Here is a 27,068-nt window from a genome sequence, read left to right on the forward strand (position 1 = left end):
TAACTTTAAGCATAAGGCTTTAGGGCAATTCCACGAAAATGTCAACCATACCATGGAAAAATGGCGATTTCAATCTTATTTCAATTCATCATGCAGCCTTGATGGGTATTATAAGGTAATATCATATGTCTCAGAGGTCAAAGTCTGCAGATTTCAAAGCATTTTGGATGGTTTTCCCTCATGATGCAAGTGCTGCTTTCACAACCGTCACGTCCATAATGAAAATATGTCACGTCCGTAACGCCGGTTTTTCCCCATTTATATGAAAACGACAATTAATTAAAAAAAATATATATATTACATGTTCTTAGGAGTGACAACCCTGTGGCTATTATTTCTGGACTGTGCATTTCAATTCACAGAGATTTACAAAGTATGTGTTCTCCCAAAAACTTGTATCCATTTTTGTCACATCCATAACGCAAGCTCATTTCCCAATCTAAACTGGAAAATAAATTTTCTGATGTCTGGACTGGGGTCTGCAGGGGTCTATGATCATACATATTAATTGTTTTATATTCTGGTAATGAGTACTTTATATATTAAATTAAATTTCACATTTTTACTGCAAATGTCACATCCATAACGTTGGAATTGCCTTTTAAACAAATTCAGTAAAGTGTAGCAAAAAAGCAAGAAATTTTTGACTAGTAGTATAGGAGACACATTACAAATATCACATTGTATAATCTAGTTATTAAAGTCCAAGTTCTGCATGCCGCGCAGTCCTCACCTTGGGTGTTGCAGTGCTCTGTCAAAACAACACGGTCTACAAAAGTAACAGTTTTAGTGTGTTTTGACTGAGCGTCAGTTCAGATGGCAGAGTGTGTTGGTGTGACGGACACTCACTGGTCACCTGAGGACGTCGCGCCGTGAGTAAAAGACAGAAAAGCTTTAGTGGCCCTCACGGTGCACTGACAGGTGCACAACTCTTAACCTTGTGGATAGAGACTGAAAAATGCTGTTTTGGCACACACTCATCCCGAAACCTATCAACAGCACGCGCAAAATAATTATATAAGTTAAGATACTGCGCGAGACTCGGAATCGCTTATAAAGCAATGGTTTTGAATTTGTGTCATTCGATAGTACTCAATTTCTACTCAATAAATAATTTCTTTATAATCAACTATCTTCATGTTTATAAAGTTGAATTTAATTTAGCCTAATTTAGTCTTTGATTCACGAGAGGGTTATCTTTATCATATTTGGCATGAGATTGTTTACTTGTAGACAGTTGGACGAATCACAAAATGATAAGAAAAGATGTAGAATTGCCAAGTTATAACTTCAAGTAGCCTGCAGTTTTCAGTCAAAAAAACTGAGTATTTATTTGAAAGTCGCATTAACTCATTTTATATGTAGGCTATTGGACCGTGAAGTGTATTTCTGCACTGCGCTTTAATAATGTCAATTCATAAATTATATATTACATATTTTTATTATTAGTTGAAAAAATAATAAAAGTTTAGCCTTTATTAGCCCAAAGGAAAACGAGCAAAGTCCACCGACTTAAGTATATATATTAGCCTATTTTTTTTTTTTTAGATTTGTGCATTTCAATTTCATAGCAAAATCTTTAACAAGATGAAAAATAAAACTTAGATATATTTAAGTTTTATTCATTTAATTTAGTTAAAGATTACTCGATTTAATCTGATGGAATTTTGTCATGAAATAAAAAATAAATAAATAAAACAAATAGCACTTTACAATAAGTTTGCATTTGTTGACATAATTAACAACAGTATAAACTTACAATGAACTACTTTTACAGCATTTAATAATCTTGGTTAATGTTAACTTCAAAATATAGTAATACATTTTTAAAATCAAATGTTGTATATGCTAACATTAATGCACTATGAACTAACATGAACTAACAATGAACAATTGTATTTTTATTAACTAACATTAAGATTAATAAATGCTGTAAAAACATATATCATTCATTGTTTGTTCATGATACCCAATGCATTAACTATGTTAACGAATAGAACCTTATTGTAAAGTGTTACCAAAAAAACACATCTTAGTAGGCTACCTGTCACGTAGGTATGTGGAGAGGAAGAGAGGAGACACAGAAGTAACTTCTAATCTTTTTATAGTAGATGCTTGAGTGGAACAAATACAGGAAATCAGTCAAGGTAACATGCTGGAGTGGAACTAATATCTTACAAGGAGTCTGACAAGGAAATACACTGGAGTGGAACACTAACAACATAACATAACATATAACATAACATATAACATAACATATCCAACTAATAACAATACAATGTAACACTTCAAGAACTGACAAGGAATGAACAAAACAGGAGGGTATTTATACAAGTGGGTGCAGATGAGGGAATGGAGAACAGGTGAGGAGGATTGAGAACAGATGGCAGTGATGAGGGCAGTGCATTATGGGAAGTGTAGTCCGGGGGAACTAAGGAAGGATGACACAAAATCATTTCAAAATAAGAGTCCTTAGAACAGAACGGAGAAGAAGAAACTACTCTCCAAACCAGCAGGGGGAGCTACTCCTGCCCAGCTGCTGGTTAAAGTATAGCTGGCTGGTTAAAGCATTAAAGGTGTCATGACGTGCTTTTTTTTACTTTATTACTTTCCTTGAGCTTCTCTTATAATATTAGTAAAGGGTTTTGCACAAAAAACATAATATAGTATTACGTGACCTTTTTCGCTGAGCCTTCTATTGGAAAAGCTAGTTTTTGTGCTTTGTCCCCTTTAAGACTTTAATATACTACTGTTATGATTGGCAAACATCTTTACAGAGCGGGATACGGGATGTTCTATGGGTGGGGAGTCCCCTTAGTTAGTTTTGCTGCTTAACCCCTTAAACTCGGATGGGCCTACCCGCGTTTTCACTTATAACTAAATATACGTAGAATCAAATTTGATATGTGATATAAAATATCACATACCATTACTTAGAGGAGGCGATTATCTTTAAAAGGAGCCCACACACAACATAATCTGATGCACAGATCATTAGATAATCCACATGAAGCACAATGTGCACACAGCACATAATGTGTTATCTGGCTAAAAACACATTAGCTTTCCTGGATCAGATGTCTTCATCGGAAATGATGTAGTACGTTGTCCAGCATGTAGAACACTAAGCAACCAATCATATTAGGATTCAGATCGCTGCAACCAGAGGTGGAAGTCATCCAAATATGGGCAGAGAGGATTGTTTACTCTAATTACATATGGCCACCAGGAGTTGGCACCAAGTACATGACACAGACTCAATGATGACTCAAATGTCACAGAATGGACCTAAATGAGATGTGTGTATGCTTTGGAGAGAGAGCATACCTTTAGTCATTGTTGTATTTGCATATGTAATTAACTGTTATGTACAATTATTATGTTTTTATTTGTTAGGAGAGGCTTTTGGACACTTTGAGATGTTTTTGGACACTAGGATAAATTATTTTTGTAATGCTATAACTTTTATTGCTTTGTCATATCAACACAAAATTTTACTCAGTTCAGTCAGGTGTCAGGTGACATGATTGGAACAAAACAAAAGTAGTTGTTCAGAGCTACCTTATTAACACCCTGAGGTATGTAATGTCAAATCAGAAAAATAAGAACAAAAGTAAATGTTTGGCTCAAGTTTTTCTTTTCTTTTTTTTTTCTTCAGACATTTCTTAGGCTGAGTCTCAGAATTTATCATAATCTATATCATTAAAACATTTTCTTTAAAAATATTAAAAATAACACTTGACCCTCCTTGTTTCTTTTTTTATTTTTTATTTTTTTATTTTTTTATTTTTTTGAGTTATAAGCCTTTAATTTTGGGTATGCCACTGAAACAGGAAATCTTTAAAAGCTTATAGGGTTAAATACGGGACAGTAAGCATCCCGTCCTGGCTAATTTGGACATTGCGGACAGTTGAGACCGCTGGCAACCTTACTAAGGTTTACTACATCATTGTCTTTCTTTGCATACTTGTTACATAATAAAATAATTTAATCTCAAATCAATATTTCATAAACAATAATGTATTTCTTTGGTAACCGCATAATAAGCACTTTCTGCTCCATGTTGGAGTCCTGATCATGGTTTATTTTGCATTTAAAACGGCTGACTGTACAATTCCTTACATATCAAACAAACACAGACAGATGAAACAGTAGTATTAAATTTGTTAATTGGTATCTTAATCTTCGTTTGTCAAAGCAAACTACAGTAACAATAGCACCACTTTCAGTGTTTGAGTACCTCAGCCACTCTCTTTTTATCAATTCACCGTGATGAAGTATGTTGTAGAGATGGGAATATTCAAGTGACACTGCAGTTACATCACAATGCAGCCGATTTCAAAACGAGTTGTTTTTGCTCAGTTGAAACAATAAATGCTCTTTTTGGAGTGGAGGGGAAGTTTTAAGTTCTGAAAATTACAGTATGTTTTTTATAGTAAAATGACCTTTTATATGTCAAAATATCAAGGAAAATGTGATTCCTCATGACATGTCTCCTTTAATACCATTGGTCTCTTAACTTTATAGGTGTGTGTGTGAGGACATGGATCATGCTATGCTCATTACATGGATTCTTCTTCTTTTTTGCCATGTAGCACCTTCTGCCATCGTCCTCCGCACAGGACACGCAGCAGTGGCTCCATCAAAACAGGTTCTCCTCTTTCTGCAGGCTCTTCTCAGGCTTCTCAGTTAGGTGGAAATAAAGGGGCATAACAATCATTTCAGAAGTGAGGGGGACAGAATGTTCAGCGTAAGAACAAAAAAACTTGTCCAAGTAACCAAGTTTTCTGTTGTCTTGTCTTTGATGTAACTGCATTTATAGCATACTCTACTTTTATGCACTAATTTTAGTTTGACTGCCAGATTGGACAGAATGTCACCTCATGCAGGCAGAATTTTCTATTGTATAGATATATTTTAATAATAATAAAGTCCAGAATCAACTTCATGCAACTTTAATAACTAACACTGGGGTAAACCAAAAGGGAGCATGTGGAATTTACTAATTTAATTTACCATTAAGGCTTTACATATAGCCATACTGTATAGGCTAACCTATGTAAAAAAAATAAATAAATAAATAAAAAAAATAAAAAGAAAGAAAGAAAGAAGAAAAAGGGTAAGCTATTGTGTAGGCTAAACTTTTTCTACCTTAATAACCTTTAAAATACTTAGTTTGTTTAACCTAATGTAATCAGGTTGATTCAGTCATATTAAATGGTATTTTTGATTTTGAAAAAAAAAAAAAAAAAGGTAGTTAATAAAAAATTCACATTTTATTTTTTACCAAACACAAGTTAGCTAAATTGGTAAATTTAGAAAATTACTCAAACAACAATACTGCCTTTCAAAGGCAAACTGTAGTAACTGCACATTGTGTCAAATTTAGGTATGACTGGAATCGTGTCTCTTAGTCCTGTGACAGGCGGATTTCACTGTGGAGAAGCATTGAGAAATTCCCTTTTTTACTTCTAATATTTCAACTTGTAGCCTAGCTGTCCATGTCCTCATTATTGACATGAACAAATTTGTGTGTAATTGCGAGTGCCGAATGTTGTGCGTAATTAAAAGAAAGCATACAGGTGCATCTCAATAAATTAGAATGTCGTGGAAAAGTTCATTTATTTCAGTAATTCAACTCAAATTGTGAAACTCGTGTATTAAATAAATTCAATGCACACAGACTGAAGTAGTTTAAGTCTTTGGTTCTTTTAATTGTGATGATTTTGTCTCACATTTAACAAAAACCCACCAATTCACTATCTCAAAAAATTAGAATATGGTGACATGCCAATCAGCTAATCAACTCAAAACACCTGCAAAGGTTTCCTGAGCCTTCAAAATGGTTTCTCAGTTTGGTTCACTAGGCTACACAATCATGGGGAAGACTGCTGATCTGACAGTTGTCCAGAAGACAATCATTGACACCCTTCACAAGGAGGGTAAGCCACAAACATTCATTGCCAAAGAAGCTGGCTGTTCACAGAGTGCTGTTTCCAAGCATGTTAACAGAAAGTTGAGTGGAAGAAAAAGATGCACAACCAACCGAGAGAACCGCAGCCTTATGAGGATTGTCAAGCAAAATCGATTCAAGAATTTGGGTGAACTTCACAAGGAATGGACTGAGGCTGGGGTCAAGGCATCAAGAGCCACCACACACAGACATGTCAAGGAATTTGGCTACAGTTGTCGTATTCCTCTTGTTAAGCCACTCCTGAACCACAGACAATGTCAGAGGTGTCTTACCTGGGCTAAGGAGAAGAAGAACTGGACTGTTGCCCAGTGGTCCAAAGTCCTCTTTTCAGATGAGAGCAAGTTTTGTATTTCATTTGGAAACCAAGGTCCTAGAGTCTGGAGGAAGGGTGGAGAAGCTCATAGCCCAAGTTGCTTGAAGTCCAGTGTTAAGTTTCCACAGTCTGTGATGATTTGGGGTGCAATGTCATCTGCTGGTGTTGGTCCATTGTGTTTTTTGAAAACCAAAGTCACTGCACCCGTTTACCAAGAAATTTTGGAGCACTTCATGCTTCCTTCTGCTGACCAGCTTTTTAAAGATGCTGATTTCATTTTCCAGCAGGATTTGGCACCTGCCCACACTGCCAAAAGCACCAAAAGTTGGTTAAATGACCATGGTGTTGGTGTGCTTGACTGGCCAGCAAACTCACCAGACCTGAACCCCATAGAGAATCTATGGGGTATTGTCAAGAGGAAAATGAGAAACAAGAGACCAAAAAATGCAGATGAGCTGAAGGCCACTGTCAAAGAAACCTGGGCTTCCATACCACCTCAGCAGTGCCACAAACTGATCACCTCCATGCCACGCCGAATTGAGGCAGTAATTAAAGCAAAAGGAGCCCCTACCAAGTATTGAGTACATATACAGTAAATGAACATACTTTCCAGAAGGCCAACAATTCACTAAAAATGTTTTTTTTTATTGGTCTTATGATGTATTCTAATTTTTTGAGATAGTGAATTGGTGGGTTTTTGTTAAATGTGAGCCAAAATCATCACAATTAAAAGAACCAAAGACTTAAACTACTTCAGTCTGTGTGCACTGAATTTATTTAATACACGAGTTTCACAATTTGAGTTGAATTACTGAAATAAATGAACTTTTCCACGACATTCTAATTTATTGAGATGCACCTGTATATTGCTTTAAGATTCAAGCTGTAATATCATAATAATATTGTCAACAGATACCATACAAATGAGTGGATTTTATCATTTGCATTTAAACATATACACATTTACTGTATGAATTACAAAACGTAAACACATTTGCCTGGTGAAAAAGTGCGGGTTTTATTAAAAGTGAGGGGGACACATCTGCCATGTATTCTACAGTCATGGCTGAAATATTCCACAGGGCTTCAGTTATTGGGTCCGTTCTAAAGCCTAGTGAGCTGCCTTGCTGTTTGCTGCCTACATAGGTAGCATTGTAACTTAAAATGGAACCTCATAAGTAACAAATATGGAATGCTCTATGTAGGACCCATCTCTGCGCTCATTTATTGCAATGGATATATGTCAACCACTACTCCAATTAGCAGGTAATAAAGTGCACAATGAGCAATAAGCCTAAAAAGCACAATATGTATATATTAAAATGATAAAAACACTCACAAACACTCAAGGTGCCAAACCTGATAGGTGCTCTGCGTAGGCAGGTTCACATTTCCGTGAGACAGCGAACACTAGTATTCACTGATGTGCACACAGGGGCTACACAAAACCTTTCGTTCACAAATCTAAAGGTGCCCTTTTAAGCGGATGTGTCTTTATTAGAGCCCAACCCCCCCAACTATAATCAACATTTCTATTCACTTTGACAGCTATTTTGGATGGATTTTTACACTGAGCTTGTCGTGATGCATTATGAAATTACCCGGGAAGGGTACATTAAATTTTCATGTCGGGACTCGGGAATATGTCTATGATGCCTTAAAATGCTGCCTATGTAGGATTTGGAACAGATCCAGAGGAATCAAATGTTTCACAAGCCTTTTTAACTACTCTGTTAATGTTATAGGTTCTGATTTGCTAAAAATGAGTAGAGATTTGTGGTCCTGCGGACGGGATCCATCTTTTCAATGCAATCAAAGGGAGGTGAGCTGTCTTAATGTTGCTATTACACACTTTTCATTAGTCGCCATGATTCATCCTAAGATGTGTCCAAACATGTATTTGACACTGTTCATAAACATGTTTGCTGTTTGACCTGACTGCTTCAAAGTCCTTCAGGTGTATACAACCACGTCTCACTGTCTATGTATCTCAGCTACAGCACAGGAATCAAACACACACCAAAGCAGGTGATGATGGTAGGAGACGTCACAATTTCCTTTATTTTATTTGTGACATGCAAAAGGATTGTTATGGGGCATTCAGGATTGCTTATGACACTCTGGCTCTAATTGTTTTATCTGTGGTACATCATGCCCTCTACCTAGAGGATCTTACGGTCCTTGAGCTTACTTAGAAGATAGCCAATCTATATAATGTTCCTTCACAGCAAATCCATCATGTATATAGACTGGGTCCGACGGGGATCCACGTCCTGGTGTCAGATGAGGTAAGAGGACAAAGAATGCTTGATCCTAGTGATAAGAGATCATGTTTTATTAAAAGTTTTTGTTCTTCCCCCAAAGCAAAGTTGCAGTAATTTTTTTAGGTTGTCAAAGCTGAAGTATCTAATTTTTGCACCAGCAAACGGAATTGCAAAAGTAAACTTTGTTTTCAAAACAGCTTTCTGAATAACTTGGACTGACTTCACTAATAATTTCTAAAAGTTAACTAAAAAAAAACGGAAAAAACTTCACTAAAGCCAACACCAATTCTCTGATGGGTACTTTAAACAAAAACAACTTTTTACAGCAAGACCAATAAAAACACTACATAAAGCTAAAACCATCTATTAATTCTAAACAACAGTTCATTTAATGTCCTCATATGTCCCCATTATTTAACCAAACACACATAAATGCATTCAAGCGCAAGGGATTATGGGTATTTCCTTGGTCTGTGGCAATACACTTTCCCTCAAATTCATAACAAAAATTGTTACTGATTGTTAAAATAGATTTGAAAGCCAGGCAATACAGTAATCCAAGCACACAAAGTTAATATATATATATATATATATATATATATATATATATATATATATATATATATATATATATATATAGATAGATAGATAGATATATCAATGCATTTACGTTACTCTAAAATGTATTTTGCTTTTTCAGATGGTGCAAAACATTACAGAGGAGACTAGCTTCATTATCAGCACTTTAAAAGGTAAATATACAGATTAGACCTGTTTATCAAGCTGCAGTTATGGAGTGAAAATAAAGCCCCTTGCCATTGCACAAATGAGTTGTGTACTAAAGGCTAAACTTTTGCTGACTTTACATTAAATGCAAACATTTTGATAAGATGGTGGGATTCAAATGTGAGTCCACTTATGAAAAGGCTTCTATTTTGCATTTTATTTTATTATGAATAATAATATAAGCATAACAACTTTTTATTATTATTATTTTTTTTTTTTTTAAATAGTTGGAAAAATTAACATGAATTTCAGATTTTTTCAGTATTTGGGTTGTGGCCTTTTTGCTTTAATGACAGCATGCACTTGTGCTGGCAAGAACTCCACAAATTTGTGCAAAACCTGATGATCCATGTAATCTGGGAATGTTCCAAAGAGCATCTTGTATCAAGAAAATCTGAGCTTTCATTTAAAGGAGTTAAAATGATCAATGTCACATTCTGATTATTCGATTAGTGACCTAGATTTTTTTCAAAATCCTCAAAGCTTCAGTTTTCTATTTCTAGGGTTAAGTGAAATTTTAACAGGCCCATTTAACAGGCTACTGTTAAAAAGTTCACAAACTTTGTAAATGACAAGTTATAATTTAAAACCTAAAACAAGAAACACAACTAAGATATTCACAGTATCTCCACAGAATCTCCATTGGATTTACACTTAATATATAATAACCTCATGTTTTTCTTATTATCCTATATGTGGTTAATGTTGGCTGCAGTTTTTTCCCATGTGATGGCAGATGAAAGTAATGATGGCTACCATGTTGTACTGAAGTGACCCGAGTATGCAACTGCTGCATTACAGATCCCTTTAGCTTATTTGTACAATATTGTACTGTTTCAAGGTTAAATAATCACCTGTTAGAATGTGATATGAATGTAGTATGAATAAATGGAATAAATGAAGGAATGTAGATCACTTTAGGTATTTTCATTAGTGAATGTTGCAAAACTTTCTGGTGCAAATTAATAATGGATTAATTATTTTTTGACCATATGATAGATTTTTTCATTTTGTTTGGTAACAAACTTTACAATAAGGGTCCATATGTTAACATTAGTTAACAACATTAGTTAACATGAACTAACAATTGTCAATACTTTTACAGCATTTATTTATCTTAAAAAATAAAATACAATAAAAAAATAAATAAACTTAATATATTTACATGTGTTTATTTTAATGTGCAGCAGAAAAACTGATTGGTGCTTTTGTTGAACTCCATAAGTAGTAATCTAGTGAAATATGTTTTCACTAGGGCCTCCTTGTTCATTACTGGTGGGGAAATCTAAATAAAGCCATTAAATAAAAGTTTTATTGTTGTGCCTCTTAAGGTTTGTATTTTGTAACTGATTAATGAATATGTATTTTTAACATAGATTTTGTACTATATTATAGTACCAGGATAATGGCTAACATCATCCAAATCTAACAAATGTAAATTCAGATCTTTGTTGAAAGATGAATGTTGAGAAATATTCTAAAGCAACTGATATTTTCGGTTTATGAAAAAAAAACTGAAGTTGCTTTAGAATATTTCTCAACATTCATCTTTCAACAAAGATCTGAATTTACATTTGTTAGATTTGGATGATTTTCATACACATATTTCAGAAATATACTATGTATGTTTAGGTGTGTGTTACAAAGAGACAGACATGTTTTTATATGCTGATGTATTATTGTATATATTTAAATAATACACTAACATCATCGTGTAAAATGATGCTTCATCCCACCTAATTTTACACAGCAGTTTTTAAATTTGAAAGAATTATTAGATTTGTCCAAGTGTGATACGTATCGGCTATGTCAACTTCAACTTTTGAGATTTAATTTGTAATGTGTATGAGTGGGTTGTCTGGGTTCAGGGCTGGTGTAATGTATTAGTTGTGAAACACAGAGTTTATTGACAAAATACTTTGGTCTCTACCCAGAGTCTCCTATAATTCCTTTGTAGTCATGAGGTCAGTTTATTTGAAGGACTGTCTTGTAGGTGTGATATTGTGCGCTTGTGTTACTCTCGATGAAGTGGAAATCGTTACACTTCAGTCAGCAGTATTGAATCTACTGATTTTTAACGTGCATTGCTCTAAACAGACAATATTGCTTAGCAACACATGCAGTTGACCATTAAATGCAGTTTTTTGAACGGAACCCCACTTTACATCTCTGTATATATCCTATACTTTTATCAAGGTCACTTTATACTGTAGTAGTAATCGAACTATGTTTTTTTTTTCATTAGCCGATATGCTGATATTTAGAAAGCAAGGTGGATGGATGGATGGATGATATAATGCTGATATATACATAATACAATTTCATGCTAGCAAAAAACAAACACTTATTTTACAGAAAATCTACTCAAAATCACAAAAAAAACAAAAAAAATAAAAACAAAATTGAAAATAGAAAATGTGCAATCTCTATTACCATTCTTTCTAAAGATTTTGGAACTGATACTAGACGGAATGATGGAATTCTATGAATTGCCTAACCGCACGGATAATCCCAAAATAACCATATATCAGCCAATTAATCGGCCCGATATATCGCTCCTTTATAGGGTTATGCGAGAGGAGACTGCAGAGGGCATCTCTACAATAAAATGACTTGTATAGCTGAATATGATAAACTTGGTGAATAGCTTAATATTGAATATAAGCCATTCCTGTCCTTTCTTTGGTGTGTGTATCCTTCCTAATAATGATTTCACAGCTAACTAACTATTACATTGACAACATTTCACTTCTTTGTTACCAATAGGCCTAATTTTTAACCCTTCTATGGTATTCAAAAATGGCACCTTTCTTTGCTATTCACAGTCATTGTGACCGGAAGGTTTAGATGTGTAACCCTTTTTTTTTTTTATGATGACAATGATACCATGTTTTTCTTGCCTGAAGTAAGAACAATAAAATTATGCATTTCTTTTGGGATTTATGCTATTTTGGTCTTATTTACATGTAAATTTCTAAATTTTACCATTAATTTGCATATATAAATAAGCAAATATTTTGAAAAAAAATACAAATTCAGAAACTACAGTTCTATAAGTTGAAACATGAAGAAAATATGAGAATGTGAAATAAACTGGAAGCAGTAACAGTAACATTTAGTTGAAGGCTGTAGCAACCTACTGTGTAGTCTGATGGCTTGTAACCTAATTTTATATTTTATCACAAGATATACATTTGAATATATATTTAGACATTATCAAACTATTATTTGTCAAAGTTTAATATTTTTAAATCGATTTGAAGTGACAGTTTTTACCTGATCATGGTGTTACAAAGAGAAGACACAGAATAAGCAATTTTCTACCAATAATTTATTTCAAACATAAAAATGTACTAACTCAAAGTAAATGCATAATAATGTCAAGAAAATGAACATCAAGAAACAGAAATAAACTGCAAAATTCTGAAAATTCAATTAGAGTATAAAACAGAAAAATCAGAGTAAACATTTTGCACTTTGTGTGTGTGTGTATGTGTGTGAGTGTCAGATTGCTGTCATCAGCTGGAAATCAACAGATGACTTGTAATGCCAATAATAACCAAAAGATGGCTGTAGAGCTCCACTTCTTGATGCCCTTGTTCTGTGTGTGTGTGTGTACAGGTTTTTAGATAGTAAAACCTGAGATCACCTACATTGTGAGGACCAGCCAGTGGTCCTCACAAGGGAAATGGCATATTAAATGATGTTTTTTTTTTTTTTTGAAAATGTAAAAATGCAAAAAGGTTTCTATGAGGGTTAGGTTTAGGGGTAGAGGTAGGGTTAGGGGATAGAATCTATAGTTTGTACAGTATAAAAATCATTATATCTATGGAGGGTCCTCATAAGGATAGCTAAACCAACATGTGTGTGTGTGTGTGTGTGTGTGTGTGTGTGTGTGTGTGTGTGTGTGTGTGTGTGTGTTCTGCATAGTTTTAACCCTTCATTTCTTAATGTGTATGTTTAGCATTATGACAGATAAAAAAAAAATTATTTGACAAATGTAAAAAAAAAATTTGTGTTGTTGTCTCGCTAGTTCGTTCTTGTGTGTGTGTGAGTGTGTGTGTGTGTGTGTGTGTGAGTGGGTGTCTATGTTTTGCAGTGAGGATGTTTTAGAGTCTCACCCTGTAATTTCTGTCTGTTTTTTTTTTTTTTTTTACTGTATTGTGGCTAATTTATTGATTGTACTTGACAGATTAATTGGTCTTTCCCATTCATTTTCAGTGGTCGGTCAATTTTGACTGTGAATACCAAAGGTGTCACTTTTTTTACGACCACCGAATCAAGACCAATTTTTTTTTTAATTTTTTATATTCAGATGGAAAATGGATGAAAAAATTATTTCTATCAAAAATTACAGAATACCATAAGAGGGTTAAAACAACTAATAACTGAAAGTACATTCATTTGAGAGACTAATGCACTAAAGCCTGCACTCCTTGACTGAGTGTAATTGCTTTACATCCCAGTATGTCCAACATACTGTATGCTAATATAGGTTTTTGTTGGGGACAATGCCCTTGTTATTAGTGCAAACTACATGCACAGTATGTTATATCAATAATATAAGATAGAAAGAAAGAAAGAAAGATAGAAAAGAAGAAAGAAAGAAAAAGGCCAACCAGAAACAAAATACACTGATAATAACTGTTGATATTTTGGGGGGGTTTCTTTGACCAACAAAGATATTATACAGTATATTAATATTTAATTAAATGTACATTTTTGGTTAAAAAACTTTCAAAGTACAATAAACAAAATGGCAATATGTTGAAAGTGAAATATTATTTTAATGATAATATATATACAGTACTGTGCAAAAGTCTTAAGATGCTTCACAAAAACATTTGTCTTGAGATGGTTATTTATATTTTCAGTTTTAGTGTGTCAGTAGGAAATATAAACATTAGACTCCCAAACATTACTTTTGCAAATAAAAAAGATTAGAATAGAATAGAATACAATACAATACAATACAACAGAAGAACAGGGAGCCCTGCAAAAGATGGCATGTTCCCCACAGAGCTCCCCACTGAATATTGAGTCAGTGTGGAATTACAAGAAGAGACAGAAACAATTGAGACAGCCTAAATAGATAGAAGAACTGTGGTGAATTCTCCAAGTAGCTTGGAACATCCTGTCTGCCAACAACCAAGAAAAACTGTGTCCAAGAATTAGTGCTGTTTTAAAGGCAAAGGTGGTCACACCGAATATTGATTTAGCTTTTTTATGTTTACTGGACTTTGTATGACGTTAATTGATAAATAAAAACTATTTATGGCATTATTTTTGAAGACATCCTCACAATGCAACATTTTTCACAAGTGCCTAAAACTTTTGCACAGTACTGTGTATATATATATATATATATATATATATATATATATATATATATATATATATATATATATAATGGTAAAGAGAGCAAATTTCGACATCCTTTATTTCTCAAAGGTGAACAAAAAACTGAAACGAAATGGGTCTTGAGAATTTTCAGTCGGGCATAGTATGAGGCAGACAGCTGAGTGAAAGACCCCACGCACGCACGCACGCACACGTGTTTGTCTACAGCCATGGCGGACATGCAGATGAAGATTCTCCGCAAGAAAATACAGAAAAGAAATGATAAAAACAAACAACGTAAACTGCTCAGAGAACAGAGGGAAGAAGACAATGAAGAAGGTGCTTTATTAATTACTTAAATGTATGTGATGTACACGTAACGCTTTAAAGTCATTCCAGCAGCATGTTCATTAGTGCACGTTAGTTTGACTTATAGATTTATAGTAAAAAAAAAAAAAAAAAAAAGGACTTAAATATTTATCAGTTTCTCACCCACATCTATTGTATTGCTTATGAAGACATAGATTTAACCACTGGAGTCATATGGATTATTTTTTATGTTGCTTTTATGTGATTTTTGGAGCTTGAAAGGTCTGGTCACCATTCACTTGCATTCCAGAACTAAAAATATTCTTCTAAAAATATTTGCGTTCTGCAGAAGAAAGAATATCATAAACATCTGGGAGAGTTTTCATTTTCAGGTGAAATATGCCTTTTAGTAAGTGTGTTTTTGATCTAGTAGAGCCGAAGTTTGTGATGGAGGAGTCTGAAGTGACCAGTGATTCTGCTCAGAAAGTCACTGAAGAGAACAAAACCTCACAGAACATCAAGAAGAAGATAAAGAAAAGAAAATTGGATGGTACTGGAGACTCGACATCCAGTGAGTGTTTATATTCTGAATATTGCAGTGGATGTTGTAAAAGGAGAAGCTAGTTTAATTGAACATATTATAATAGTTTTATATAGTGCTTTAAAAAAAAAAAAAAAGTTCCCATTAATTGGAAGATATTGGCAATTTTTATATTATTGCTATGTAGTTATTCTCCCAACAGTCTTGTCAATATTTAGTTTTATACCATTTTAATTTGGCAATTTTTGTGTACATCTTACTTGCTATTATGAAGTTGTATTATACATATATTGGCCTCTCTAGATAGAAGTATCCACATTGTTCATTGAAAACCCAAATTGATTGACCACTTCAAATGATCAGTGTGTGTATATATATATATAAGTTTTCCATATATGGACCTGCTCTCTTAGGTGTGAAAAAGGTCAAGAAACTGGGTGAAGATGAAACCGAAACATCAGAGGGAGACGAGGAGCGACAAAATAACAAAAAACAGGAGGAAAAGGAATGCGCAGAGGCTGTGAAGTTGCTGGAGAATGGAAATGAAGAAAAAGAGGCATCAGCTGATGAGGAGGAGGAGGAGGAGGAGGATGAAGATGAAGATGGACTAGAGCTTCCATCTGGACTGACAGGTAAACATTGCACAATCTGAAATTTTACAAAATCCCGTGCGAGTATATGTGTGATCTTGTTTGTCACCAGTGTTTTGATGTTGTCTTACTGGTGTCTCAGGTGCATTTGAGGACATGTCTTTTGCATCTTTGGAAGAGGTGGTAAGTGAGAATACACTGAAGGGAGTGAAGGAAATGGGCTTTGACACCATGACTGAGATCCAGCACAAGACCATACGCCCTCTGCTGGAAGGAAGGTGAGTCTGTTGAGAGCAAGGTTTACATTCACTATGATATAAACATCCCATTTGTGTTTTCGTTGTATTGATGTTTGAGGTGTGTGTTTGTACTTGTCCAACAGAGATGTGTTGGCAGCAGCTAAAACAGGAAGCGGCAAAACTCTGGCTTTCCTGATTCCCTCCATTGAGCTCATTTACAAACTCAAATTCATGCCCAGGAATGGTGAGTGCACACACTGAACACAATTGCATACTCTTGAAATAATCTGTGCAATATACTGTCTGATTCAAGAACGAATTGCTTCATATGTGCAGTTTTTTATTATTATTATTTATTTATTATAATTTTAACATTTTTATCCCATGTTCTTCCAATTTGGAATGCCCAATTCCCACTACTTAGTAGGTCCTCATGGTGGCGCGGTTACTCACCTCATTCCAGGTGGCTGAGGACGAGTCTCAGTTGCCTCCACTTCTGAGACAGTCAATCCGCGCATCTTATCACGTGGCTCATTGTGCATGACACCCTGGAGACTCACAGCATGTGGAGGCTCATGCTACTCTCCACGATCCACGCACAACTTACCACACGCCCCATTGAGAGCGAGAACCACTTATCGCGACCACTAGGAGGTTACCCCATGTGACTTTACCCTCCCTAGCAACCGGGCCAATTTGGTTGCTTGGGAGACCTGGCTGGAGTCACTCAGCACACCCTGGATCCAAACTTGCGACTCCAGGGGTGGTAGTCGGCATCAATACTCGCTGAGCTACCTAGACCCCCCTCATTTGTGTAGTTTTATTTTAATTTTAATGTACATTTAGCCAGTTAGCAGACACTTTTATTCAAAGCACCTTACAAATAAGGATCATTTGCAATTTGTCCTACAAATGTCAACAATATCTGCAGTATCACACTCAATGAATCAGTCTAACCACATCAAACTGATTCATCTGTCTGAATCATGGACTGAATCAGTCGGACAACTCACTGAATTAGCTCATGATTACTTAACTTACTGAACCGCAGTGCTGGCCACTGTTGCAAAAACAAAATCCTTTTGTAAATACTGCACTGGTTTGGCCCAAGGCTGTCATAATTATGAAATCAGAGTTCATTTGGAGTGCTTACATAATCCAATAACATTACAAAATATGACACAAAAATGCACAGTCCATGTCATTTCTATATTCGCTTAAAATTTCCTCGTTTGAATAGTAAAATGTGATTGGAATTTGAAGTGCACAATAATCGTGGTTGGATCAAATAATCGGATTTAGATGATTATAAAATAATCGCGACAGCCCTAGTTTGGCCTCAGAGGAGTGATGTTGTTTTGTCTGCCTCTCAGGGACTGGAGTGATCATTCTGTCGCCTACTCGTGAGTTGGCCATGCAAACATATGGCGTGCTGAAGGAGCTGATAACTCATCACGTGCACACTTACGGCCTCATCATGGGCGGCAGCAATCGCTCAGCCGAAGCACAGAAACTTGCTAATGGAGTCAATATCCTCATTGCCACACCTGGCAGACTTCTTGATCACTTGCAGGTAAAGCGTCTCACATTTAACAGTTTTGCCACATGGGTCTGTGCAGTATATTTGACCTCACTGACCTTTCTGTTCCCCAGAACACACCCGGATTCATGTTTAAAAACCTTCAGTGTCTGATCATTGACGAGGCCGACAGGATTCTGGAGGTGGGCTTTGAGGAGGAGCTCAAGCAGATCATCAAACTACTGCCGAGTAAGAACGAATTACATCACTCTGACATCACTGCCTTAAACATTAATGCCACTGTGACATGAATTGTAAACATAGTAATATTGGACTAAAGGAAAACAAGTTTACTAGAAGTGACAGTTGGGCTTGTATATTCGTCATAATACATTTGCAATGATTTAGCTGGTAATATAAAATGAAGCTATATTGTGAATATCTCAATAAATTTAAAGAATATTCTGGGTTTAATAGAAGTTAAGCTCAATCGACAGCATTTGTGGCATAATATTGATTACCACCAAAATATATTTGGCTTGCCCCTCTTTTTCTTTAAAAAAAAAAAAGCTCAAATATGGGTTCCAGTGAGGCACTTACAATGGAAGTGAATGAGGCCAATCTGTAAATGTTAAAATACTCACTATTTTAATAGTATAGCCACAAAAAGTAAAGAATATGCTTGTTAACATGATTTTAGTGTGATAAAATCTCTTACTAATTTTTGTGTAAAGTTATAGCAAATTTACAACTTCGGTGCCATGATGATGTGATGTCAACAAACACTAAAATGACGATTTAAGCAACTTTACAGATCAAATAATAAACTCAGCAAAAAAAGAAACGTCCTCACTTTCAACTGCTTTTATTTTCAGCAAACATAACGTGTAAATATTTGTAAGAACATTAAAAGATTCAACAACTAAGACATAAACTGAACAAGTTTCACAGACATGTGACTAACAGAAATGGAATAATGTGTCCCTGAACAAAGGGGGGTTCAAATCAATAGTAGCAGTCAGTGTCTGGTGTGGCCACCAGCTGCATTAAGTACTGCAGTGCATCTCCTCGTCATGGACTGCACCAGATTTGCCGGTTCTTGCTGTGAGATGTTACCCCACTTTTCCACCAAGGCACTTGCAAGTTGCCAGACATTTCTGGGGGGAATGGCCCAGCCCTCACCCTCCGATCCAACAGGTCCCAGATGTGCTCAAATGAGATCCGGGCTCTTCGCTGGCCACGGCAGAACAGTAACATTCCTGTCTTGCAGGAAATCATGCACAGAACAAGCAGTATGGCTGGTGGCATTGTCATGCTAGAGGGTCATGTCAGGATGAGCCTGCAGGAAGGGTATCACATGAGGGAGGAGGATGTCTTCCCTGTAACGCACAGCGTTGAGATTGCCTGCAACGACAACAAGCTCAGTCCGATGATGCTGTGACACACCGCCCCAGACCATGACGGACCCTCCACCTCCAAATTGATCCTGCTCCAGAGTACAGGCCTCGGTGTAACGCTCATTCCTTGGACGATAAACACAAGTCCGACCATCACCCCTGGTGAGACAAAACCTCCACTCGTCAGTGAAGAGCATTTTTTGCCAGTCCTGTCTGGTCCAGTGAAGGTGGGTTTGTCGCCTATGGGCACATTGTTGCCGGTGATGTCTGGAAAGGACCTGCCTTACAACAGGCCTACAAACCCTCAGTCCAGCCTCTCTCAGCCTATTGCGGACAGTCTGAGCACTGATGGAGGGATTGTGCATTCCTGGTTTAACTTGGGCAGTTGTTGTTGCCATCCTGTACCTGTCCCGCAGGTGTGATATTCGGATGTACCGATCCTATGCAGGTGTTGTTACACGTGGTCTGCCACTGCGAGGACGATCAGCTGTCCTTCCTGTCTCCCTGTAGCACTGTCTTAGGCGTCTCACAGTACGGACATTGCAATTTATTGCCCTGGCCACATCTGCAGTCCTCATGCCTCCATGCAGCATGCCTAAGGCACGTTCATGCAGATGAGCAGGGACCCTGGGCATCTTTCTTTTGGTGTTTTTCAGAGTCACTAGAAAGGTCTCTTTAGTGTCCTAAGTTTTTATAACTGTGACCTTAATTGCCTACTGTCTGTAAGCTGTTAGTATCTTAACGACCGTTCCACAGGTGCATGTTCATTAATTGTTTATGGTTCATTGAACAAGCATGGAAAACATTGTTTAAACCCTTTACAATAAAGATCTGTAAAGATATTTGGATTTTTACAAAATTATCTTTAAATTAAAGTGTCCTGAAAAAGGGACTTTTCTTTTTTTTGCTGAGTTTACATGAGTTTTAACAAGAATTAATGTAAGTGCATTTATAAAATTATAAGCTTCATATTTCTGCCTTTAAACCCTACAAAAATTGTTCCTGTGATTGAAAACACATCGCATCAGAAGTACTTGTATTTACATACATTTTCACTGATCTCAACTTCTCCTTGTTCATTTTCAGAAAAAAGGCAAACCATGTTGTTTTCCGCAACGCAGACACGTAAAGTGGAGGATCTTGCGCGAATATCCCTCAAGAAGGAGCCCCTGTATGTGGGAGTGGACGACAACAAAGACACAGCCACTGTAGAAGGACTTGAGCAGGTAAACCACTCACCTGTCCCACACCTCTCTCAGAACCAGTCAGTTATGTTCTGGTCATGTCTTGTAAAGTGATTTTTGACTTATCTAAGGATAAACATGTTTGGTGTTGTGCAATTTGTAGGGTTATGTTGTATGCTCATCTGAGAAGCGGTTCCTGCTACTCTTTACGTTTCTGAAGAAGAACCGAAAGAAGAAGCTGATGGTGTTCTTTTCGTCCTGCATGTCTGTGAAGTATCACTATGAGCTACTTAACTACATCGATCTGCCTGTCATGGCCATTCACGTGAGTCACCTACTGAAACGCATGGACTGAGAGGTGACATTTGTGCAGTGTTGTGATGAATGTTTTATTTTGATGATCTCTCAGGGGAAGCAGAAACAGACGAAGAGAACCACAACGTTTTTCCAGTTCTGTAACGCAGACTCTGGAATTCTCCTCTGTACTGACGTGGCTGCCAGAGGTCTTGATATCCCAGAAGTGGACTGGATTGTTCAGTATGACCCTCCTGATGATCCAAAGGTACTACAGCTGATTCATTGCTAAGTCAAGGCCCCGGTATACTTACGGTAGAGTTCTTCATTCCAAGCCAAAAATAAGTTTGAAACAGCTGAGCAGCAGTATACTGTTTTTATAACAGATTTGTAGTAAACAACATTGCAAACTGTCAAATACACACTGCTCTTTCAGTGTTTTGGCAAACTAAAAGCTCCAGGTGAAGGTAAAGTAAATAGGACAGAATTAAATTACTGTTGTACAAAACAAATATAATCGTCATAATAATAATCATTATAATATTATTCAGTATATATTGTATTATAATAAAATTCAACTGGGCTCCAAAAATTTAATAAGTTAAAATGGACTATTATATTTATGTAAAGTTGTTTTGAAAGTGTGTGTTTAGAATGTTTTAATATAGTATTATTTATATTAATATTTATAGGTGAATACTATTATGGTTTTTATTGTTGTAGATTAATGATTATCTGGTTACCATTGTGCAAAAAGACAAAAATAAAGCTATTATTAAATAATTGTTATCAGACATATAAACAAATAATCTGGTTATTAAAAATCAATATTGGTCGATCACTAGTTTAGAAGAGCATTTAAATATGAAGACACACAAGACTACATGTAAAACCTTAAAGGAATAGTTCACCCAAAAATGAAAATTCTCTCATCATTTACTCACCCTCATGCCATCCCAGATGTATATGACTTTCTTTCTTCTGCAGAACACAAAGATTTTTAGAAAAATATCTCCGCTCTGTAGGTCCTCACAACGCAAGTGATTGGCAGCATGTAAGTAATCCATCAAACTCCAGTGGTTTAATCCATATCTTCTAAAGCGATCCAATCGGTTTTGGGTGAGAACGGACCAAAATGTACTATCAGTTTTCACTATAAATCTTGACATCTGAAGTCTTCTAGATTTCAAGCTCGATTACACTTCCTATAGCGCCATCTAGTGTTCTGCACATGCGTCAAGCACCAGGAAGTGTAATCGAGCTTTTAATACTGATCGTGCCTAGAGAATGCAATGGCAAAATGTACAATGAAAAAGGAGTTACATTTTGGTCTGTTCTAGGGATTGGCACGAGTACCCGAGTACTCGGAAGTGACAGCAATGATCGATCATGAAAATGCTTGATGTGACTTTTCACTGAATTCAAAATTCAGTGACAACTACCTGACAACTATACCTATCAAAGAGGGGCCTTATTTTTAATTTTGAGATTGATTACGTTGTCAGCGGTACCTTGATCGTCAACAGAGAGGTCTCAGGGGGCCTGGGTAGCGCAGCGAGTATTGATGCTGACTACCACCCCTGGAGTCGCGAGTTCGAATCCAGGGCGTGCTGAGTGACTCCAGCCAGGTCTCCTAAGCAACCAAATTGGCCTGGTTGCTAGGGAGGGTAGAGTCACATTGGGTTAACCTCCTCATGGTCGCCACAATGTGGTTCTCGCTCTCGGTGGGGCGCGTGGTGAGTTGTGCATGGATGCCGCGGAGAATAGCGTGAAGCCTCCACATGCGCTAGGTCTCTGCGGTAACGCGCTCAAGTCACGTGATAAGATGTGCGGATTGATGATCTCAGACGCGGAGGCAACTGAGATTCGTCCTCCACCACCCGGATTGAGGCAAGTCACTACGCCACCACGATTGGGCATTCCAAATTGGGGAGAAAAAAGATAAATAATAATAATTCACCATTTTTGGAATATCTGACTTTGCACACGTTTGCTAAACAGGTTTTATTGTCATATAATTTAGAAACTTTGACTCAATGTATATTATTTAATAAAAGTGAAGGTTTATCATTGACCTGTAAATCTCCCTCGGTGCCAACATGTTTGCGTGACACATCTGCATGTCAGCGAAATCAGTGCTGAAGATTTCCGCATGAGTTGCAAGTCCAACATAAAGTGGCATTCCATTGTAGTTTTTCCAGTATGAAGTTTAAAATTCCAAGTTAAATGAGAGGAAGCATGAATCATCACAGCAACAAACTCCAGCAGAGTGCAGCGTGACTTTCTGTCCGGGGCAGAGACTGCGCTCTACAATCTAGAGAAGTGCACACACACACACACACACACACACGGCAAAATCTTTCTATCAAGCATCTAGATGGAGCACAGCTGAATGTAACAGGACGCAGGGTCTTCAAAACTATTTTCAACTTAACACTGCATTTTACAAACGCTATGATTATGGTGTCACGGAAACCACGGTTTGCAGATACATGGTTCAGAAACGGTGGTGTACACTTACTAAGCTTATTATGGAAACCTGAATGAAGAACAGAGTCACACGTTCTGAGCATTGTTTCATTGAATTGACCAGCGAGTCTTCACATAAATATTATGCATTATATTTTTATTATGCTCTCTTTTGTACTTATTGTAATAGGCTGCTATAATGTAGTCTATGTTAATGAATAGATGTTGGAACAACGAGACACAATGCAGCAGCCAAAGACTTATGACATATGTACATACTGTATTTGTAAATTATGTGTCCCCCGCCCCCCCCACTGAGTACTCGATGAGAACTCGAGTAATTACTTCGGGTAGTCGAGTAGATAAAATGACCAAAATGCCCATCCCTAGTCTGTTCTCATCCAAAACTGATTGTATCGCTTCAGAAGACATGATTTAAACCACTGAAGTCATATGGATTAAATTTATGCTGCCTTTGTGTTTTATAGAACTTCAGAGTTCTGGTCACCATTCACTTGCATTGTATAGACATATCAGAGCTGATATACTCTTCAAAAAATCTTTGTTTGTGTTCTGCAGAAGAAAGAAAGTCATACGCATCTGGGGTGGCATGAGGTTGAGTAAATGATGAGAGAATTTAAATTTTTTGGTGAACTATTCCTTTAATGTGACATTAAAATGTGTTATCAATGCCTCATTCTAGGAGTAGAAGTCACATGTGATCATTAAAAGAAGCTGTTTTAGCCACTCGATGATTTCCAGTAATATATATGCAGTAGGTAATGTGTAATTTGTCATGTTTACATTCTGCATTCATGGCGCTAATGCGCTTACACACTATACACGGCCATAATATGAACCGATTATATTCTGTTATTGTGATTTATGATGACTGATACTACTGCAGATATTTGTGTATAAAAGAGTGTTAAAGGGCAGAATAAAGACAAAAGAATGATGATGATGAGGCACATCTCACTTTGGGCAGATATGTGAATGACTTTCAGCTGCAGATGGCACATGAGTGAAGCAGCATATCAGACAACAGAGTGAATGGGCGTTTAAGAGTGTTTGAGTAGATTTAATAACTGCTAAATCTAGTCAAACCCAATAGAGATGTGGACCAGTGGCAGTAAGATGTTTAGCAGCCGGTACAAAGTTTTCCTGAAAGTCACAAACCACCGAAACAATCTAAAAAACACCTTAGTTTTGGCTAGATTTTGTTCGAAATGACATCACACCTGTTCATTCTTTGATTTCGTATGAAGTATACAGAGGCCTACACATTGGCTTTACTTTTTTAGATGTTTATCCCTGCATACTCATAGTCTAGCATGGCAATATGCATGTATGTGAAATTAGATAGATAGATAGAGATATATATATATATATATATATATATATATATATATACATATATATATATATATATATATATATATATATATATATATATATATATATATATATATATAATATGAATTTTCTGATTATATTGTAGGAGTACATCCACCGTGTTGGGCGAACAGCTCGTGGTGTTAACGGCAGAGGACACGCCCTCCTGATCCTGAGACCAGAAGAGCTCGGATTCTTACGATTCCTCAAACAGGCCAAAGTATTACAGCTACTGTTTTAAACTGGCCTGAGCATGTATAGTAATACTATACTAGAGTCATTAAACAAATTAAGCTCAATCGATACTCATCTGACAGTGTTGATAACCCAAGAAATCCATTCTGGCCATACTTTCGAAATTGTGTGTATTGTAAAAAAATTTTTGGTCCAGTTCCTTGCCTCATTTACTTCCATAAGTGCATTACTGTATTGCATAAATGAGAATTCATTTTAGAATCCGTCCATAGAGCATAAATTGTACTGGACCCAGAACATTTCTTTAAGGGTGTTAGAATGTGTGCAAATTTAAAGATGGTCTCTCTGAATAAAGGATTTCTTATTCTCTCTCACTTCCCTCATAAAGGTTCCCTTGAGTGAGTTTGAGTTCTCCTGGACTAAAATCTCCGATATTCAATCTCAGGTGAGACTTCAGGTTCTCAGTTCTTACAATGCAATTTAAATCTCCAGTTGAGATTCAGTAGATCTTAGACTCATCAGAACAGAAGATCAGTGTGTTGACATGGCTGTGGTGGGGATTGAGATTGGCTTTCCTCTCTTGCAGTTGGAGAAGCTGATAGAGAAGAACTACTACCTACAAAAATCTGCTCAGGAGGCCTACAAATCCTATGTCAGAGCCTACGACTCTCATTCCCTCAAACAGATCTTTAACATAGAGACACTCGACCTCCCCAAGGTGGCCATGTCCTTCGGCTTTAAAGTGCCGCCCTTTGTGGACCTCAGTATCCTTTCAGTGCTGTATTGTTACAGTGAATCATTTTCCATGTGGCACAAGTTACTAAACCATTTATTGTTCTCGTGTTCCAATGCATTTTTCCAAGAGAATTGTACATACAGTTTTTCACATTACTAGTTAAGTCTGGACGATATGGCTAAATAAATGTCAACATCTCTCTTTTTCAGCTTTTTAAAAGAATTTAATATATTTCTGAGTTATGTTTTTGCTCCGAAATCTTTTTTAATCAGAGAAACCATCATCATTTCGAACTAACAGCCATTGTAACCAAATAGGTGCAATGTTTAATTCAAGATGTAAAAATCTAGTTAAAATTAATCAATGTATTTGACTTTTTTCAACAACAAAAAAATCACTATGAATACTTTGCATTTAAGTGCAACAATAGGACACCGTAATAAACAGTAATAGTTACCTACATGTTTTCAGTCAATTATTATATTAAAATCATTGTGTTGAATCAGTATATTGACACATACCGTTTCAACTGATTCACAGAAATGAGTAACTGACAAAGGACTGATTTAAAGAATCAAACTTGGCAATGTAATTTTTGCTATTCATGTGTAAGTTATTGACATCATTAAAACATTTGTCTCAGTGCTTGTTAGGTCACACTCTTTATGGCCAAATAAAGCCCATTAAAATATAAGTAATAATGCCTGACCCTACTGACATGGTGTTTTTTTATTCTTAAATTGTTGTGTGTTGATGCATTGGCAATACAAAGCCTTCATATTGTTTTTATTATTATTGTTTCTAGAGTCCTCGGGCAGTAGTGTGTATTCCTTAACTTGCTCTCTCTCAGATGTTTACAGCAATAAAGGGATGAAGATGCAGAAGAGAGGAGGTGGCGGAGGCTTCGGCTACCAGAAATCTAAGAACGTCTACAAGGCCAAGATCTTCAAACATGTCAACAAAGGGAAGAGAGATGGCAGACAGTTCTCACGCTGAGAAAAATAGATCTATTATTCTTCATGCACATTTCTTCTATATGGAATAACTATCAGACTACACAACTGTAATATTGTTTAGTCATACTGTCTGCATTCCATGTCTACAGAAATCTGTTTTCAAAGGCCATTATATTGCTATATAATAGTTTCTACTGAAATTCTTGTCACTTGTCCAACTAATATTAAAATATGGAAACTTATGATTCTCAAGGTGCCTGGTCCCTATACTAGGACTGAAGCTTCAACTTTTGTAGTAACAACTAGGGATGAGTGAGCTGTTTGACGATATTCCATTTATGTATTTGCTCTGAGATTGTGATTTTAACCTTAGTAAAATGTTAACTATGTTTTACAAAATGAACAGAAGGAAAATTGCAGATATTTTTAGCCATGAGAAATGCCACGAACACTGCAACTGAACTGATTCACTGGAACGGATGTTTTGAAAGAACTGATTTATGGAAATAAATTGAACTTCTCTATGGACTCTCTATAGGCATTCTGATGGGTTAAATCCAGTCTTAT

General features: G+C 36.2%; 1 protein-coding gene across 1 annotated transcript; it reads left to right on the plus strand.

Annotated features, from left to right (window-relative positions):
• The first annotated feature begins 14,876 nt into the window (after positions 1–14,876).
• LOC127447236 (ATP-dependent RNA helicase DDX18-like) lies at positions 14,877–27,025 on the plus strand. The gene is made up of 14 exons (XM_051708953.1): positions 14,877–15,016; positions 15,420–15,557; positions 15,941–16,159; positions 16,260–16,395; positions 16,500–16,600; positions 17,730–17,929; positions 18,010–18,124; positions 20,359–20,498; positions 20,620–20,781; positions 20,866–21,018; positions 24,721–24,834; positions 25,198–25,254; positions 25,396–25,573; positions 26,396–27,025. The coding sequence occupies exons 1-14, from the start codon at positions 14,908–14,910 to the stop codon at positions 26,539–26,541; spliced, it is 1,968 nt and encodes a 655-aa protein (XP_051564913.1). The 5' UTR covers positions 14,877–14,907; the 3' UTR covers positions 26,542–27,025.
• Positions 27,026–27,068: the final 43 nt, after the last annotated feature.

Source organism: Myxocyprinus asiaticus, chromosome 10 (genome assembly GCF_019703515.2).
Source record: "Myxocyprinus asiaticus isolate MX2 ecotype Aquarium Trade chromosome 10, UBuf_Myxa_2, whole genome shotgun sequence".
Lineage (NCBI taxonomy): Eukaryota > Metazoa > Chordata > Actinopteri > Cypriniformes > Catostomidae > Myxocyprinus > Myxocyprinus asiaticus.

Coding starts and splice junctions, on each gene's coding strand:
- LOC127447236 (XM_051708953.1), top strand. CDS start 14,908: ATGGCGGACATGCAGATGAAGATTCTCCGCAAGAAAATACAGAAAAGA. Junction 15,558..15,940: donor TACTGGAGACTCGACATCCA/GTGAGTGTTTAT, acceptor CTGCTCTCTTAG/GTGTGAAAAAGGTCAAGAAA. Junction 21,019..24,720: donor ACCCTCCTGATGATCCAAAG/GTACTACAGCTG, acceptor ATTATATTGTAG/GAGTACATCCACCGTGTTGG.